General features: G+C 51.7%; 1 protein-coding gene across 2 annotated transcripts in view; it reads right to left on the bottom strand.

Moving 5' to 3' along the window:
- Positions 1 to 889: 889 nt before the first annotated feature.
- The window catches only part of LARS2 (leucyl-tRNA synthetase 2, mitochondrial), a 195,453-nt gene continuing 178,982 nt past the window's right edge, over positions 890 to 17,360 (bottom strand). For both annotated transcript variants that reach the window (XM_032412574.1, XM_032412573.1), the window contains exons 19-21: positions 15,378 to 15,489; positions 6,810 to 6,937; positions 890 to 2,189 (exon numbers count right to left, since the gene is read on the bottom strand). In XM_032412574.1, the coding sequence (XP_032268465.1) occupies positions 2,010 to 2,189; positions 6,810 to 6,937; positions 15,378 to 15,489 (420 nt within the window). In that variant the 3' untranslated portion in view covers positions 890 to 2,009. The remainder of the gene's footprint in view (positions 2,190 to 6,809; positions 6,938 to 15,377; positions 15,490 to 17,360) is intronic.

Here is a 17,360-nt window from a genome sequence, read left to right as displayed (position 1 = left end):
ACCTAATCAAGGCAGTTAATAAAGGATTGAGATCATTCCCCACCCCACCTCCCTACCCCCAGGGATTAGCATTCTGTTCCATTGTTCTTTATACCAACCATCTCTAGTAGTACCAAGGAGCTCCTGTTTTAAAAAAAAAAAGTTCTCCAAAGCCATGGCTGGTTAGTCCAGTAGCCTTGAGGCTTTAATGGCCCATTGCTCTGGCCAGATTACGTGCAGATAAAGGGCTCCCTGCCCTTATCCTGTTGATGGGCTCAAGGCCACTCAGCTACTTTAGAAGAAACGGGATAATCAAGCAAAAGCACTCGTGGCTCCCCCCCATATCAAATATCCGCATCCACTTGCTTATATTGAATCCACAAGGAATGGGGCCGTGTACACCCAAGTGGGCTCCGGGAGCATCTTAAGTACCTGCTGGAGAGTTCTGGCCCCTGCCTCCCATTCTGGGCCTGGTCTTTCCCAGCCCTGCTCCTTCATGCTTGGGTCCCACACCAGACTCATCCCAGTGAGGCGGGAGAGAGGGAGAGGAAGGACTAGTTAGACATTACGGTTCAAATCCATCAATTAACCCAGTGGTTCTCACACTTTGCTGCCCATTAGACTCACCCGTGCAGCTTGTAAGGTTCCCTGCTGCCCAAACACACCTTAGATCAATTACATCAGAATTTCTGGGCATGGGGACCAGGCATGGTATCAAGTTGAGCCACATTTGAGATCCAATAACTTAACCCCTGTGGCTAATGAGCCTGAACCAGGGTTGTCTACCACGTTCTGTAAGTCCTCCACGCACCTCACTTTATGACTTTCCATGTGCTCCTGATGATGATGGAACACCTCCATCTGTTCCTGATTAACTCCTAGAATGGGAAATATGGCGGCTATTCCAAGATCACACATGACACATATTTTATTGCGTTAAAAAAAGTCATCTGTTAGCTGCTCGACTATAGACACATCTGAGACTACTTCAGAAAAACAGCATCAGAACACATAGCCTTTCAGTAGCACAGAATGGCTAAATTCTCCTCCACTGCCCCATTAAGTATTAATCAGTGGCTCAGGCCAGTTCTGGGAAGAGCACCTAATTGCTGACTTCACAGAAAACCAGATTACCCTAATGCACCGACAACGGGGGTCCGGTCCTGACCCCTCCCGGGCAGCCAGGCGGCGGTGGCCTGAACACGGAGGCAGCGCCCGGTGGCACCGGCCCCCTCGGCCGCGGGGAGCTTGCTCGAGCGAATGCCCGGTTCTGGGGCCACACCCACGGCGGGGCCATCTGGGGCCCACCTGAGCAGCCTCCCCGCGGGGCTGCGGTAGGCCCCGGAACGGACTGGTTCCAGCTGAGCTCGGAACCAGCGTGGTTCTGCTTCACTACACAGCACACTGACACCCCGAGGGAGTGGTTAGGAAGAGCCCCTGTGTCAGCATCCGCACAGGCCCGCAGTGGGGACAACTGTGGAGGGACAGGCCCCGCCTGCCTTCGGGTTCGGAGCAGCTTCTGCAGACCGCAGTGGCCACGCCATATACTGGATATTTGAACATGACCCACATAGCTCCTCCGTCCAGCGTGAAAGCGAGGGGACCACCTGCCACGATGCCCAGGCTATCACCCGTCCAACACTGGCTGTCCACGCTGCTCCTGTGCGGTGTGTGGGTCCTCAGTTTACCCTCATGTTCCTGGAGTGTACAATTTCTAGGAATCAGAGCTCCCAGGCTGCTCGAGAGGCGCCCCACTCATTCTCACTTGCTTCTCTTCTCGCCTTCCTGCAGACACCCAGGGGACACCCAGCAGTTCCTCTGGTGGCTTCACAAGTCTCAGTTGGCTTCCTCCACCTGCGGCGACTGCCCGAGCCCTCCGCCTCCGCCCACACCCACCCTCACCCCTGCGCCGGGCCCCGCCGCACTGCCCAAGCCCACCCAACTGAGCACGAAGGTAAACATTCAAGACGTTGGTCGCTTCCCTGCCCTGGGCCAGCACACTCCTCCTTCCTCAGGGGCCCCCCCTGCAGTCAGTCCTGCACCAGGAAGTTGATGAGGGCCGTTCTGGGGGACAGGAAAGCCTTCTTGATGCTTCGCCCCTGCAAGAGCCGCACACCCAGCTCGCTTTGGAGGACGAGCTCATGTACTTTGTCCTGGTCCCGCGCGACTCCCTGGGGCACGGGGATCTTGCCGCAGGCTTTGTTGTTGATCTGAGGAGGAGAAAATCGAGAGAAACGATGAGGAGAATCCTGAGGGTGACAGGTGGCCCCATACCAACGCCCGTGGGAAGCAGGAAGATGCGGCACCAGCTTCCCCAGAGGACAGAGGGCAGGGAGGACAGGATTAATGCCCGAAAACCACAGACTGGGAGAGAGAGGATGGGGCACCACACCTGGAACACACCCCTGCTGGAAGTTAGGTCAAAACCCTCAGCGGCCTCCAGGGGGAGAGGGACGGCTGTGTCATTGGGGATCGAGTCGAAGTTCTGCTCACAGCGAGTGTCACCGAGGATTTTACCCAGGTCTTGGGGGGTGACTGGCTCCTGGGGAAGGCAGGCAACCTCCCTGCCGGGGGCCGGACTCCAGAACGCGGCGCCCAAGCATGGGGACTGGGAAACTGGACCCACATCACTTTAACTCAGCCTTGCCAAGAACGGGCCGGTCCAGTTCCAGACGTCAGTGGCTATTCACTGAGTACCGCTCAATAAGGACACGCTTCACAGCAAATGTGAACCAATACTGGCTTGGGGGGGAGGTGCTCTCAGGGCCCACATGGCTTCTGAGCAGCCGTGCTTCAAATCCTCCATCCCACCGCTCCCCTGAGAACACTTTCACTAACGCTCCTGGTTTTTTTACTCCGTATTATGAAAAGTTACCAGGAATAACTTCTCAGGTTGCAACCAAAGCCTATCAGGTGTCCCTCATTCATTTTTTTTTCAGATGTACGTCGAACTCAGGGGCATTTTTCTTGGTGGCATCAACAACCTACGTCACTGGGTGGGAGCCAAAGACGGTAACACATTGTGTCCTGAAATATTCTAGAAGATGGTTCTAAAAAGTGTGAGTCTCCCGGATGCAGGGGTTTGGTGTCCTAAAGCTGTGGGACTAGGGCTGCTGTTCGCTCCCCGCCCCCGCCATTTTGTTTCTAAGCCACTGGAAGCCGCCTTCTTTCACGACCACGGGCTTGCTTTGACTAAGACCTCAGAAAAGATCTCCCATCCTGTCACACCAAAGCCGCACCCTTCATGAAGTCCTGGGGGCCCCAAACACGGCAGTCTCAGAACTGGTTCTTGTTCATGAGTCACGGCTCCAGTCTCAGTTCTCACCCAGGGAAGAGTGGCCCAGGGCTAGGGCTCCCCCGGCCACTTGCCGTGGTGGGGTGTTGGGGGAGAGAGCACGTGCTCTTGTGCAGACTCTCAGGCTTGGACTTCAGTTTTCTCTTCTTTAAGGATGGATCCCTTTGGATTGTTGAGGGAGAAAACCTGTCTGAAGGGACCAGCTCACTAGGCCTTACACCCCCTTGTCCCCTGGTCTTTGTCGGGACTCCCGGCCAGGATGGAAGGAGCCAGTGTGGGATGTCCTCTTCGATACACGGCCTCAGCACCATGACCCGAAATACTTCTAGACCAAGTGCTTCCCTGGAGCCTGAGGGCTGGCCCTCAGTTGTCCCTGGTGAGGCCTGTCCAGGGAGCTGAGTCATTCTTGACCCCAGCTGGGGCAGGGGTGGGGCTCGTGACCTCTGGATGTGGCCAGGAAGCCCAACAGGCCTTCCCACGCGGCCCCGGGCACCCTCTCCTGGCTTCTGGCTCCTGGGACTCCCCTGAGTTGCCTTACCCAGGACGGTCCCTTCAGAGTGAGTGGGTCTCCATCACACTCCACCTCCTGGCACGAGGCACCAGTTAAATGGACAACAGAAGCCCAGGTGGGATTCCACACTGGACCTGGCCTTCAGGGGCCTAAAGGGGAAGCAGTTCTTTCAAATCACCTCAAATAGTGGCCATTTGACTTGAAAAAAGTCTTCCAGTCCCCATTTGGTGGCCCTGCAAACTTCCATTTTTGCCACCTTCCCTCATTACTCATAGCTTCGGTCTGGGGCCTCAGCATCGTTCTCCCAGACTTTTCCAACTGCTGCCTCACGGGCCCCTGGCCGTGAGCACGGCCCCTGTCCCACCCGTGGCCACCCAGCGACATGTGATAGCTAGGAACAATGAAAGCTCCCGCTAAGCTCTTGCTCCATGCCAGGTGCTGAGCCACGCAATCCACCTAAGCCAACCTGTTTCTCCTCCCACAGCCCCGTGAGGGACATGCATGACCACTCTGTGCCCATTTTACAGACGGGGAAGCCGAGGCATACGACGTGAAGCCACTTCACCCAGCAAGTGGTGGAGACAGAAGAACCTCCTGGGTCCTCTCCTCCCCCTGATCAGATGCCCAACCCTCTCGGGGCTGGAGCCTGGCCTTCTCCCCAGCGGCGCCCGGCCTACGCCTATCTTTTAGCCTCTCCACGGCTCACACACCTGACATCACTGAGGGCTTTCTCTGCCTTTGCTCCCGGCGATCAGGCATCCTCTTCCACCAGGGAAACACTGCTCCTCTTTCGAGCCCAGGCCCCACGCCCCCTTGCAGCCATGCCCGACTGCCAGAAGCAGTGATGTCCACACCAGCAGCGAGCGGCACCTGCTATGTCCCCCGGGGGTTGGGCCCCCTTCTGTTGCCGTTCCCTCACCTGTAAAATGGACTTGGTCACACAGCGGCCTCGTCTGTGACGTGGGTAAACCAGGGCCCACTCCCAGGGCTGTCGTGCAGGGTAAACGAGTCAGTATCTGGAAAGTTCTTAGGGCAGCACCCAGCCCTTAGTCGGCGCTCACTACTTGTTAGTGGGTTTTGTCATTAGTGTGTCCAGAAGCGGGCTAAGCAGTTCCTGGCATTATCTAATCTAATTCTTTTCACAACGGGCAAAGCTAGGCACTGAGTTCGCCCCCTTTCATCATTGAGAAAACAGAGGCCTACAGAAGTATTCTGTAACACGAAGACTTCCAAGCAGGATGGTCTCACTCCCAAGCTCTACGCCTTAACCTGGAGGCTACAGAAACTCCCTGTGTGCATGGCAGTCGTGGGCCCCTTAAGATGGTCCCTCCTGCGCACTGAGCTGCTGGAAGCTAAGGCGGTGCCTCTGGGCTGGGGATCCCCGGTGTTGGGCCCAGCCCTGCATACTACGGGCACGGCGGGCCTGAACCACGCTGAATGACACTGACTGTCACCGCATCTGCTATTTCTGGCCAGGGCACCAACTGAGGTCACACGGACACAGAACGCAGGCCTCCACGGAAGTTCCGCCACGTGGCACGGTGCCCTGAGTCGGAAGTTCTCCAGTTGTGTGAACCTGCAGGGAGTCCTACTCACATCTCAAGCTTTGGGTTTTCACTCCCACGATAATTTAAAACCATCTTACCAATGACCGACCCCAGAACTAGATGTCTTCTCTACAGTGATTAAAGTGGAATGGTATTGTATAGACTCAAACTTCGGTTTCTCAAGTTGGCACTTCTTCGTGCTGAGGACAAGTTCTCATGGGTACACGGGATTATTTCTTATAAACGTTACTTAGGGTAAAGAAACTTCTCCGTGCCACAAGGCTATTTTCGGTTTTGAGGCTTTGGGGAAGAAGCCCACCAGGGCAGGCCCACGTCCTCCCCTCTGTGGGGGAAGCAAAGTGGGGTTGGGGGGGAACTAGGTGCCAGGGGAGGTGGTGTGGAGACCAAGTGGCTAGGAAGGGGCTGGGTCTCCTGCATGGAGCCGTCTTTCCAAACACCGACCTGCTGGTTGGGCCCACGGTTTGCACAGATGCAGAAGAGCTGGGGCCTGGACGACTGGGCCCCTGTGAGGCTGGGCTCTCCCTCAGTTCCTGGGTGGTGTGTTCATGGCCCTTTTCACCATTTGCAGTGATTTTATTTATTTTTCTTTCCTTTTCCCGATCTCTCCCACTCGGCTTTCGGCTCCCCCAGGGCAGGGACCCTGCTGTCCCGTTTGGTTTTGTACCCCCAGAGCCGACCACTTTGCCTCACCCACAGCAGGTAACTCGATCATTACTGACGAACGAGCAAATAAACTTGGGCAAGGTGACCAACTTCTCCGAGCCTGATTTCTCAACTGAAATCAATGAGAATGCAAATGCCTATTTGACGGAGTGATAAGAGCGTAATGAAATCTTGGATGTGAATGTCCTGGCCCCACGTGTGGTTCAGAGACGTGCCAAGAGCCCCCCCTGTTCCTCTTTCCCTCTTCAGCCACATCAGCATTAAATATTCCTTATAATGTGTTTCAGAGCAAACACATTAAATATGTAAAAATTACATACAGGATAAACGGAGTTATTTGCTCTGTAAAAGGTTGAAATAAAAAACTACTTTTATGTATCTACAATGATGCAATTTACCAAAAAAGAAAGAAAAAAAGAAAAGAAAAGAAGAAAGAAACGTTACGTAGCCTTTCTGAAATAGCTTTTTCGGGGAGGTGTTCCTACTCTGCCAACCTGCTCACCATCGCCCTCCTCCCTAAATGAACCAGGAGCCGCCGAGGAGACTGCGACACCGCGGGAGGGCGAGGCGATCAGAACCTATAAGGCAGGACAGGGTTACGTGGTCCACCTTCTCATCCCCTGAGGGCCGTGAGTGCCTGATGCTCACAAGCTCGTGGTGTGTGGGGACCTCAAAGCTAAAGTGTAAGACAGGCGGGACGGTCAGGCCGAGTCAGGCCGGGTGGGCCAGAAAGGCCCAACGACCCGCCCCGGTCAGGTCCACCTCCGGCCCTGGGGCTGCAGGAGACACTCACCAGGACGGCCATCTCCACCACGTCGGGCTGCTGGAGGAACTGCGGGTCCACGGCCGGCCACGCCTGAAGCAGCACGCCGGCGTCCCAGGCGTAGTGGGCACACAGCTTCCCGGGCACCTGCGCCAGGCCTGCAATGTCAAGGCACAGAGAGTCATGGGGCACACACGAGGCTCATGGGAGCAGGGTACACAGCTTTCACCCCAATGCAGCCTGGCTTGGAGCTGCCTGAGGCCGCACCTTGGCTTTATACAGCTTACCGGGGGCCCCCCACTTACTTTGGCCTGGCTTATCATCCTGGGCTGATAGGTAGCCCCCCCCTTTTTAAGTAGTACCCAGAGCTGTACAGATGGATGGACACTTTGTTCTAAAGTGCGCATTTACAAGGGCGCCTGGGTGGCTCAGTCGGTTAAGCGTCTGCCTTCGGCTCAGGTCATCATCCCAGGGTCCTGGGATCGAGCCCCGCATCGGGCTCCCTGCTCAGCAGGAAGTCTGCTTCTCCCTCTCCCTTTACTGTTCCCCCTGCTTGTGCTCTCTCGCTCTCTGTTGAATAAATACATAAAGTGTGCATTTGGAAAAAACAAGGCTGCTGATTTTCCTTGGTCTCTGCAGTTCTGTTGCTGAAGGAACGCCTTTGTGCTCCTGAGAGCGGATCCCAAAATTATGAGCCGTGCTCACTTCCTTTCCTGCCTGTGAATACTTGTGGTCTGCGAGGGCCTCCTACCCGGTCCTTTTACTCATGATCACTGGAGCCAACATGCCGAGAATAGCTGGGTGCTCCTTCTCCACCTTCTCAGAAGGATCTCAGCCTTCACGCTACACTTCTTCTCGAGAGGGGCTCCTGCCAACGACTGAATTGGAAAGAGCTGGCCTTGGCTCAGGATGGGTCAAACGCGAGGAAGCAGTGAGGAAGGAAATTCCCCCCCATCTTGCGTCCTAGAGTGTTTCATGCTGTAACCCCAAAGCCGAGGCGGCCGGGCTCAGTGCCCACAGGGCTGTACGGGGACTGCAGCCAAGCATGGAAGCACAGGCCGGAAGGTGATGGGCACACTGCTTTCCTGACAGAGTTTTGCTGCCCAAAAACCGGTCAGCCCCTCTCGGACGTGCGCTCAGTGGCACAGCTGGTCTGCGTTCTAAGCTCCAGCTGTTTATGTCGCTGGCAGACTGCTACAGCCAGTTCCCGGGCCGGCGTCGCGTCCGCGGCCCACTCTGAGCAGCACCTCTGTCTTGATCCCTGTGCTAGTTTCACAGATATAGGTGTTGCACGCTCTACGTTTTTCTCTCTGGTGCTCTCGCTGTAAGCCTGGGCTGCTGGTCAGTCTGAGGGGAGGGAAGGCCCGTCCGCGTCTGTGGATCAAGTGGTGTCAGAGATGTATTCCTGGGGCCCTGCTGGCCCCTGTACCCTGGGCTTCCAGCACTTACTGACGGACCTGCTCCACCGCTAACAGATGGGCCGTTTGGCAGGAGACGAAAGGAGCTTCCTGCTCGTTCCTCAGAAGGGGTACTATTAAGACTCATGTCTAAATACAAGACAGAGATCACAGAAGGGAGATGATCATTTCGTTACTTTAGCAGGCTCGCCCCGTATGGCTGGTCCTGTGACCCAGCTGCAATGGGAAGGATTCCAGAACCTCCGCGTGGTCGTCGTACAGGATGCCTGGGAGATGAAAGGGCCTTGGACACAAATGTTCTGGGCAGAAGCTGTTGCAAATTCCACTTAAAAAAAAAAAAAAATGAGGAAGCCCGGCCTTCCTGGAGCAGCCTGGGTCCCCACCAGAGTTTCCACACAGATGGGAGTGGGGCCACCCTGCTCAGCGCAGCGGGACAGAAGCTCACGGCTGTGGGTTCTCCACGGTGCTTTTGCCTCCCTACTCTTTAGGGAAGTACAAAGACCTAACGTTTGCACAGCAAATAGGATGATTTCTTTACAGGACACACGCCAGGTCGAGAGCTGGCCTTTGGGCAACACCTGGAGAAAGTCCGCACACGGGCTGGGACGTGCCAGAGCCCTGGCACGCAAGGCCACCGCGCAGGGCCGGCTGTCGCCTGTGGCCCACGCCCCTCCTGCCTCTCCTCTGGGAGAGCCGTTGTCGCTGACCTTCCTTTGAAATGACCGCAACAACCCACGCAAGCTCCTCTCATGCTCTGAGAGCTTGGGAGGTCACCACGCCACCGGGGCGCCCGGGAGTGGGTGCTGGGGTGGGCAGCTTCTCTTGCTGGCCACCATCAGACCTGCTCCACCCCTCACGCCTGCGCTCACACACACAAGGTTGGACTTGGGGACTCCATGGCCTCTGAGGCCCACTGAGCCTCATCCAGCCCTGGCGATTCCAAGAAAACGGATAGGACGGGATGCCAGTTCATTTTAGCCTTTATCCACTGAAGGAATTCCACTGACATTATTTTGAGCTAACAACACTGATGCTGCACACATATTTGTACGGAAAACGCCATCAGAACGTCAGTGAGAACTTCTTCTCCTCTACAATGGTCGCACACACACCCCCCCATGTGTAATTGTGTTGAAATTAAGGGATACAGCGCATATGTATAGCAAAACGCTAAGCTATGCTATTTTGCAGCCGTTTTCATTTTACGAAGAAAAATGGATTCGTGGCGGCAGCCTGATGCTTCAGGATTACACGTCTGTTCCGAATGCCTGGAGGGGGGCATGGGGTCCCCCTTGCTGTCACCTCACAATTACGGTGCTGATGGGAGACCCGGAGCTCCCACGAGGTAAAGCCTGGAATCCAGAAAGAAAAGAATCGCCGCACAGCCATAAGAGTGGCCGGAAAAACAGAAACGTTCACAGGAGGTCGTAAAGAAATGTGGCCCCTCTTCCTGCCTCCCCCCATGGTCACGTGTAAACCAGGACACTGGGAAGGGTACAATCCACAGAGCTTACACAGATCTCATCAGTTGTTATAAGCACTAGCACGACGAGTGGGCAGCTTCACGTAACCTTCGCCACAGTCAAGATCCAGGGCTGCTCGGCCACCACTAGGCTCCTCGTGGTCCCTTCTATATGGCCACCTCCCCCTCTGCCCAGTCCCTAAGCCCTGGCGACCACTAATGTGTTTTCTATCTCTATAATTTGGTTATTTCAAGAATGTTACATAAATGGAATCATAGAGTATATAACCTTTGGAGACTGACTTTTTTCCACTCAGCATAATCCCCCTGGGATCCATCCACGCTGTTGTCTATTAGGAAGGTCATTTCTGACGATGATGAAATTATGCCTCCAACCAGAGTACCACCGAGAAGCTCCCTGTCCGGTGATTTTCTGCTCTTTTACTGTCCACCAACAAAGGAAACCTTGTGTCCTTTGTCTGGAAACAGTAACAGTGACTCCAAACACACAAAATTTCCCTAAGCGAGCAGCTAACACCCTCAGCTGGGGAGCACAATACTCTATTATGGTACACAAAAGTTAACTGTGTGGATTCAGACGTGGTGCCTTGAGCTTCTCAGATCCAAAACTTCAGGAAGGAAAAAAGATTTCCTCATCCTGTTGCAGCTTGCCAACTGCCAAGACGTTGGTTTTGTTTCTTACTGAAGGTCTCCACTGACTCTTCAAGAGATTGGTAGGGGACTATTCAGCTTCTCTGAAATGTTTTCTTTCTATCCACAGCAGTGATGGCCATTTTGCCCACAGGACTCCCAATCTCCCCTAGAAGACAGATCCCAATTCTGCTGCTCTTTGGGGGAGAATCTCTTCTGCGAAAATCTGCTTCTCTAGGGAATTCTAGAAAATGGCAGTTTCTGAACATTCCACCCTCACTGTCTTCCCTTTATAGCCATTCTGAGTTATCTATTGAAGACACGGGAATGAAACCAGAAGCCACATGAAAGCGAAGTTTTCTAGAACAAATGAAATGTGTGTAAAAACTGTCGAAAGCCCTGGATCGAGAATGACTGACAGTGTGGGATGACAATGACGATGTTCCTCGCAATACAGTGCTTCTGTCTGCAAAGGACTCCCCGCACCTTGAGACACCGGGCCTCTTTAGCTCTTGGAGAGGCAGGAAGGAGTCACGTCTCCATTCTCTCCTGAGGGCACCTGACCCGCACCTGTGACTTAATGACCAGGGTGCCACACCAGGTGCGTGGGGCTCCTCAGTTGACTCTGTCATGGACCCTGCGGCTCACTGAGAGGCTGTCACACATACACATGTGGAGAGCCACAAGACAAAGGTTTCCCATTACTTCCTCGAATTAAAAAAAAACAAAATTAGTTGCTACGAATTTGTAAAACTTGAGGGAAGACCGCCCTCCCCCAGTTCTCCCACAAAGGCCCAGAACAGAGCCTGGCACATAAAATATGTGCTCAATAAATCCGACTGAATGAAACACTGCAGCAAAACTAACATTCAATCTCTACCGACTCACTATGCTACAGCTCACAAAAGCTGTGTGTGACGTGTTGGAAAAACCATGGCGCAAGGTTTGGAATGGGCTAGTTTCTATCCCGATGCTCTAGCGTGTGTCCTGTTGGGGATCCTGCCATGCCACAGTGTATACTTGGTTCCTAAGACCTGCCATGTAGGGACAGGGCCCGGGGGAGAGGAGATCTTCTCTGCCCGCCCGCAACACAACTGAAGGGGCATGCAAGAGGGGGATGTTTCTGCAAATCCCACTGACATCAGTCCTCCGTCGGAGAAATGAAATGAGGGAGGAAGACAGATAACGCGGGACAAAGCAGGAAGATAAAAGGGAGACATGTGCATATTCTAGGATAAGAGTAAGCTTATTACAAATTAGATTGGTTTGTTCTAAAGCAAAGGAAGACTAGGAGAGAATGAACCGCGTGCCATTTAAAAAACTTAATGTGGTTGCCAATGCTAAATGAAAGAGTCGTGTTTCCTTCCCAAGGGGAGGATAAAAGGCCGCATGATAGAATAGGCATTAGCGTGGCAGGGCCTGATACCAACCTCCCTTTAGGGCACTCTGTCCCTTCAGCAAAGAATGGGTAAGCGTCTCTTCCTCTGTAGTCTGTTCTAAAGCACCACAAAGGACAGAGGAACCCAACGCAATTCACTTGGTGGAGTCAGTGAAACCCTCATTTCCAAGCCTGACCACACACACTGAGAAAAACGGATCTTCCTAGGAAAATAACTGCCAAATTCCAAATAAAACACTAGCAGATAGGATTTGACAGTAAACTCAAAGTCCGCTGCACCATAGTCAAGAAGAATCTATGCCGGGAGAGCTTGGTATTAGGCGGTCAATTAACTGGGCAATAGTGATATCAATAAGGCAAAGGGGGAAGTTAAAAGCAAATGATACAAACACCTCAACAACTGAAGAACGGATGTTAAATAAAATATAGCTCCCGTTCCTAATATGAGTTCTGGAAAACAAGGACAGAGAGCTGCTTCCTTAACATTATAGGGATTATCCGGGCGCCTGGGAGGCTCAGTCAGTTAAATGTCCCATTCTTGATTTCGGCTCAGGTCATGATGTCAGGGTCGTGGTACTGAGCTCAGCGGGGAGTCTGCTTGAGATTCTCTCTCCCTCTCCTTCTGCCCCTCCCCTCCCCTGCTCACACTCCCTCTCTCTCTAAAAAATTCTTAAAAAAAAAAAACAAACGCCAAAACATTATAGGGACCGTCTGGACCAGCACCTCGAACATTCCATAGGGTTTTCTGAGCAGTTCAATATAGTACGTACACAGACACCAGGCCATAACTATTAGAGAGAAAGAGACCACTTATCCTTATGTGCTGATCACAGGATCTTAGCACATCTGAGAGGATCTTACCCCTTACCCAACGTACAGAGATTTGTAGGGAATCTGGATAAGAGAATAAGCATGCAAATAAATTTTAAAAATTACATACCAGCCATTACCAGTCAAAAATTATAGAAAAGATTCCAGTCACAAGAGCAAAAATAAAATACAACCAAAAAATACTCGGGAATAATCTTAAGAAATGTGTAAGAGTCAGAAGAAAAACTACAAAAGAAACGAACAAAACTACAAAACTCGACTCAGCATAAGGGAAGTCTTGAATGAAGAGAGAGATGGGGTGCCTGGCTGGCTTAGTTGGTAGAGTATGCAACTCTTGATCTCGGGGTTGTGAGTTCGAGCCCCACGTTGGGTGTAGATATTACTTAAAAATAAAATCTTTTTCTGGGGTGCCTGGGTGGCTCAGATGGTTAAGCGTCTGCCTTCGGCTCAGGTCATGATCCCAGGGTCCTGGGATCAAGCCCCACGTCCGGCTCCTGGCTCAGCGGGGAGTCTGCTTCTCCCTCTGCCTCTCCCCCTGCTCATGCTCTCTCTCTCTCTCTCTCTATCTGGGTCTCGAATGAATAAATAAAATCTTTAAAAAAATAAATATTTTTTTAAAATTTTATTTATTTATTTTAGAGTATGGGGAGAGGAGCATGAGCAGGAGGGGCAGAGGGAGAGGGAATGAGAATCCCAAGTAGACTCCATGCTGAGCAAGGAGCCTGACATGGGGCTTGATCTCATGACCCTAAGATCACGACCTGAGCCAAAACCAAGAGTGGGATGCTTAACCAACTGCGCCACCCAGGCACCCCCAAAATAAAACTTTAAAAAAAAAAAAAAGGGAGAGACAGACCACATGGAGGTCTGGAAGGGGTAAAGATGTAAGGACTTCCCAAATTAATTCTAGGTTTACCCACATTTCAATCAAAATCTCAAGGATATTAATAATAAAATTATACCAGAGTTCTACTGAGAAGAATAAACAGGTGAGAAGCACTTAAATACTTATGAAAAAAGAAATGAAGGGAGGCTAGCACACCAGATGTTAAAACTACGTTGAAAAATCCAATAATTAAATCAGAGAAACAGAACACATACTTGAAAAACAGACCCTGGAAAGGGAACGGGCTAGCTTTTCAGGAAAATAGTCTGGCAACATAGATTGAGAGTCTTAAAAACATTCCTATCTTTTCCACTTCAAGGGCATCATCTGAAGTGGAAACTCAGATCTCTGCCCAGAATTGTCCGTGGCAGATTATGGAAGCAAATGCCAGACACGTCACCGGAACAGTTACCGAAGTCATGCCTGCGGGCAATTAATGCAGTGATTAAAAACATTTACAAGTTAAAAAAAAATCAAAATGTTTACAAGTGTATCTTGTTTTTAAACTGGAAATACTCACAGATGAAATGTTACCTGTAAACCCTTAGGCAACCAACTGGAGACCCATGTAAAGCAAAGGTGGCCAAACCGTTGCTCCACATTCTGACTGTCTTGAGTCGGTCCTGACAGGCTACACGAGGCCTCTGACACCAAGGCCAAGGCCTGGGGGCCTGAGCTCCTCTAAGACACATCCACCTGCTCTGGCCCCATAAGGTGCGTGGCCCTGATGTTCATCCTCACAGCAACAAAGTCATGAGCGTATCACTCAGGACTTCAGAGGGAGGGAGTGGGCCCAGGTTGGGTTATTCCAGCAGGCAGGTGAGTTTATCACCAAGGGATTGCAACGTCCTTGCAAAACCCCTGGAATCATGACAGAGGCTCTTGTTTGTGCATATTCACCAAGGATCCCGAGATTTGAAGATGTGCATCAAAAGCCTTCATGTTTTGTATCTTTTCTGAGCAAGCATTACATTTAGGTATGTGTTCTAAGGATTTTGTATGTGAACAAAAAATTAGCTATTCAACTTTTAAAACAATGATGTATCATTATAAAGGGTCTAAGTGTCCAAAAATAGGAAATGGGAAGATACTATAAACCTCACACCATCTGAAAAAGTAGCTCCACATTAAAATTAACATGAAATAGAGATGACAAAAAGGAAAAGAAAGAATTAACTATTGAAGACAGTTTAGGGTAAAGAACGTTCAAATTATTTCTTAAAGGACAGGATGTTGGTATTTCTAGTGATGGCCTTTTAGAATGACCAATGGGCCCTGAAAATGCTCTCAAGAGGAGGCCCTACGAGAGAAAAATGAAATCTTGCCTTAGGCTTTCCTCTGAGAGCCAGGTCTTAACAGTAGAGAGACACAGTCCCCCACCTGCCTGTGCATCAGAATCACCCGGGAGCCGGTTAAAAACTCTCCAGTCATGGGACGCCTGGGTGGCTCAGTCGGTTAAGCGTCTGCCTTCGGCTCAGTCATGATCCCAGGTCCTGGGATCGAGCCCCGTGTAGGGTTCCCTGCTCAGCGGGGAGTCTGTTTCTCCCTCTCCCTCTGCCCCTACCCCCTGCTCATGCTCTCTCTCTCTCAACTAAATAAATAAAGTCTTAAAAGAAAAAACAAATAAAACAACACTCTCCAGTCATTCCCCCCCGGCTCCAGAACTGGGACCTCCAAGGGGGCGGGCGGGATGGAAGCTTCCCCACTTAGCCAGTGAGCCTCAGGCACGGGGACTCGCTTCAGCGCCCAGTTTAGGAAGGACGGTCTGCTGGAGAGACCCGAATCCCAGTTTAAGTTTTAGATCTGCAGCGTGACTCCAGACTGCGGGGTACAGATGCCAAACGCTGGGCCCCACGCCCAAGGACATCTGAGCCCCAAGTCGTGTTCCACGAGAGGCTGGGGCACATCCGGGTTAGCAAGTAGCAGGTCCGGCGAGGACGCCCCCACCTACCTGCCCAGAGCTCCGAGGTGATGTGAGGGGCCATCGGGGAGGCCATCACCGTCAGGGCACACAGCGCGTCCTCAAACTCGGGGCTGTGGAGGACCACTCTCTGAGAAGCTTGCTGAGGAACAGAAAAGAACGGTGGAAGAATACTGAGCCGCACGAAACGAGCCAGGGTACGGAAGGCCAGAGACCCAAGCAGGTAAGCAGAAACCCTCCATCCCACCCACGTTTGCTCTGGACCCTGAACTCGCCCCTTTTAATCACAGTATTAAAAGTAGAGCAGCAATAGCAACAACATGCACACTACTCTTCATGGAGCACGCACTACGCCCTCGGTCCGAGGCGGACTCGTGTAGTTCCCACCAGGACCCTTGGAGGGTGCTGTTCTTACCCCACTGGACAGGTGGGGCGGCTAAGGACCGCCGAAGGGGAGCAATCTGACCCCAGGTACGTGGCTGTCCAAGTGACGCGGTCCCCACGAGAATCCAGCTGTGTCTTTTTTTAGCTTTTTATTTATTTTTTAATTTTTTAAAAAAGATTTTATTTATTCATTTGAGAGAGAGAGAGAGCACACGCACATGGGAGAGGGGCAGAGGGAGAGGGAGAAGCAGGCTCCCAGCAGCTTTGTCTTAAATCAGAGTTAAACTCCCGACCGCTCTTCGAGGTTTCCCGTGCGCTGCAGGACCGGTGAGACATGCAGAGAGACTTGCTCACAGGCTTTCAACGTGCAGCGCCCAGAGCAGGGGTCCTCCTGCCCCCTCGGGGGTCTCGGCGGGGGTCATCCTTCTATTAAGCAGCTGTGCCAGTAACACCCGGTTTCTTCCTGTGGTGCTGCTAGTCACATAACGCAGCCACACCCATTTAATTTATGGGGTACCTACTCCAAAAGGGCACGGTTTCTGCCCTCAAGGAGTTTACAGCCAATTGGGAGAAAAGTGACAAATGAATCCAGGGTGTCACAGGATTCCACAGGGTGTGGGTGGGGAGGGAGGGTGGGGAGCGAAGCAGGGTATGAGCCGGCGAGTGTAGACCAAGGACAGCCTGGAGGGAAGCGGGCTGTGGGAAGAACAACGGTACTGAGTTTCCCAGAGGCTGGCTTCCCCTGCTCAGCGGGGAGCCTGCTTCTCCCTCTCCCTCTGCTGCTCCCCCTGCTTGTGCTCTCTCTGTGTCGAATACATAAACAAGATCTTTAAAAAACACACACACTCAGCAAAGAAAATCTGGGAAATGCAAAACCACTCACAATTATACCAAACAGGAAAAAAAAACTGATGTATTTTATCCTGGTCTCCAAAAATGCAAAAATATGTGAATATACACATCTGTCCACATACCCTTTTGCTCGACTGGAATTTTTATCCTATGAGCACTTCTGTATTGTATGTTTATTTGATGTTATATCATGAACAATTTCTGGTACTAGGGATTCCTGGAAGACACGACGTGAATGGTGGTGGCACATTTCCTCCCTATTGATATGACATGAGTCATTTCACAATTTCCCCATTGGAGACAGCTGGGGTTCTATGTCTCTGTGATTATAAGTCACCTGCCAACGGGCAGCCCGGAATCAAAGGGTCTAAGCAATCGTAGGGATGCCAACCTCGGAGCCGAAGTTCCTCCTGGCAAGGTTACATTAACCACGGCCACCGATGGGGTGTGTCACTGTCCCACTGTCCTTGTCATAGCACGGACTTTATGTTATAAAGTCTCTACAAATCTGATAGGTTAAAAAAAATAGCATCGCGTTTTTAATTTGCGTTTCACGATAATTAGTAAGGCAAATATTTTTTTTCTGCCAAGTTTACAGATGATTTCTATACCACTTTCTGTGGGTGATTTTCTTTTCACATCCTTTGACCACTTTTAGGTCAGCTATTTTTATATTCATATGTAAAGAGCTCTTTACATATCAAGGATGTTAAGCCTCATGTCTGACATATTTGTCATAAAATGTTTTCCCCAGTTTTTACCTGCTTTGTAGCACGG

The sequence above is a fragment of the Phoca vitulina genome, unplaced genomic scaffold (assembly GCF_004348235.1).
Source record: "Phoca vitulina isolate PV1807 unplaced genomic scaffold, GSC_HSeal_1.0 scaffold13, whole genome shotgun sequence".
Taxonomy (NCBI): domain Eukaryota; kingdom Metazoa; phylum Chordata; class Mammalia; order Carnivora; family Phocidae; genus Phoca; species Phoca vitulina.
The sequence above is the reverse complement of the archived record's forward strand: the minus strand, read 5'-3'. Positions and strand labels throughout refer to the sequence as shown.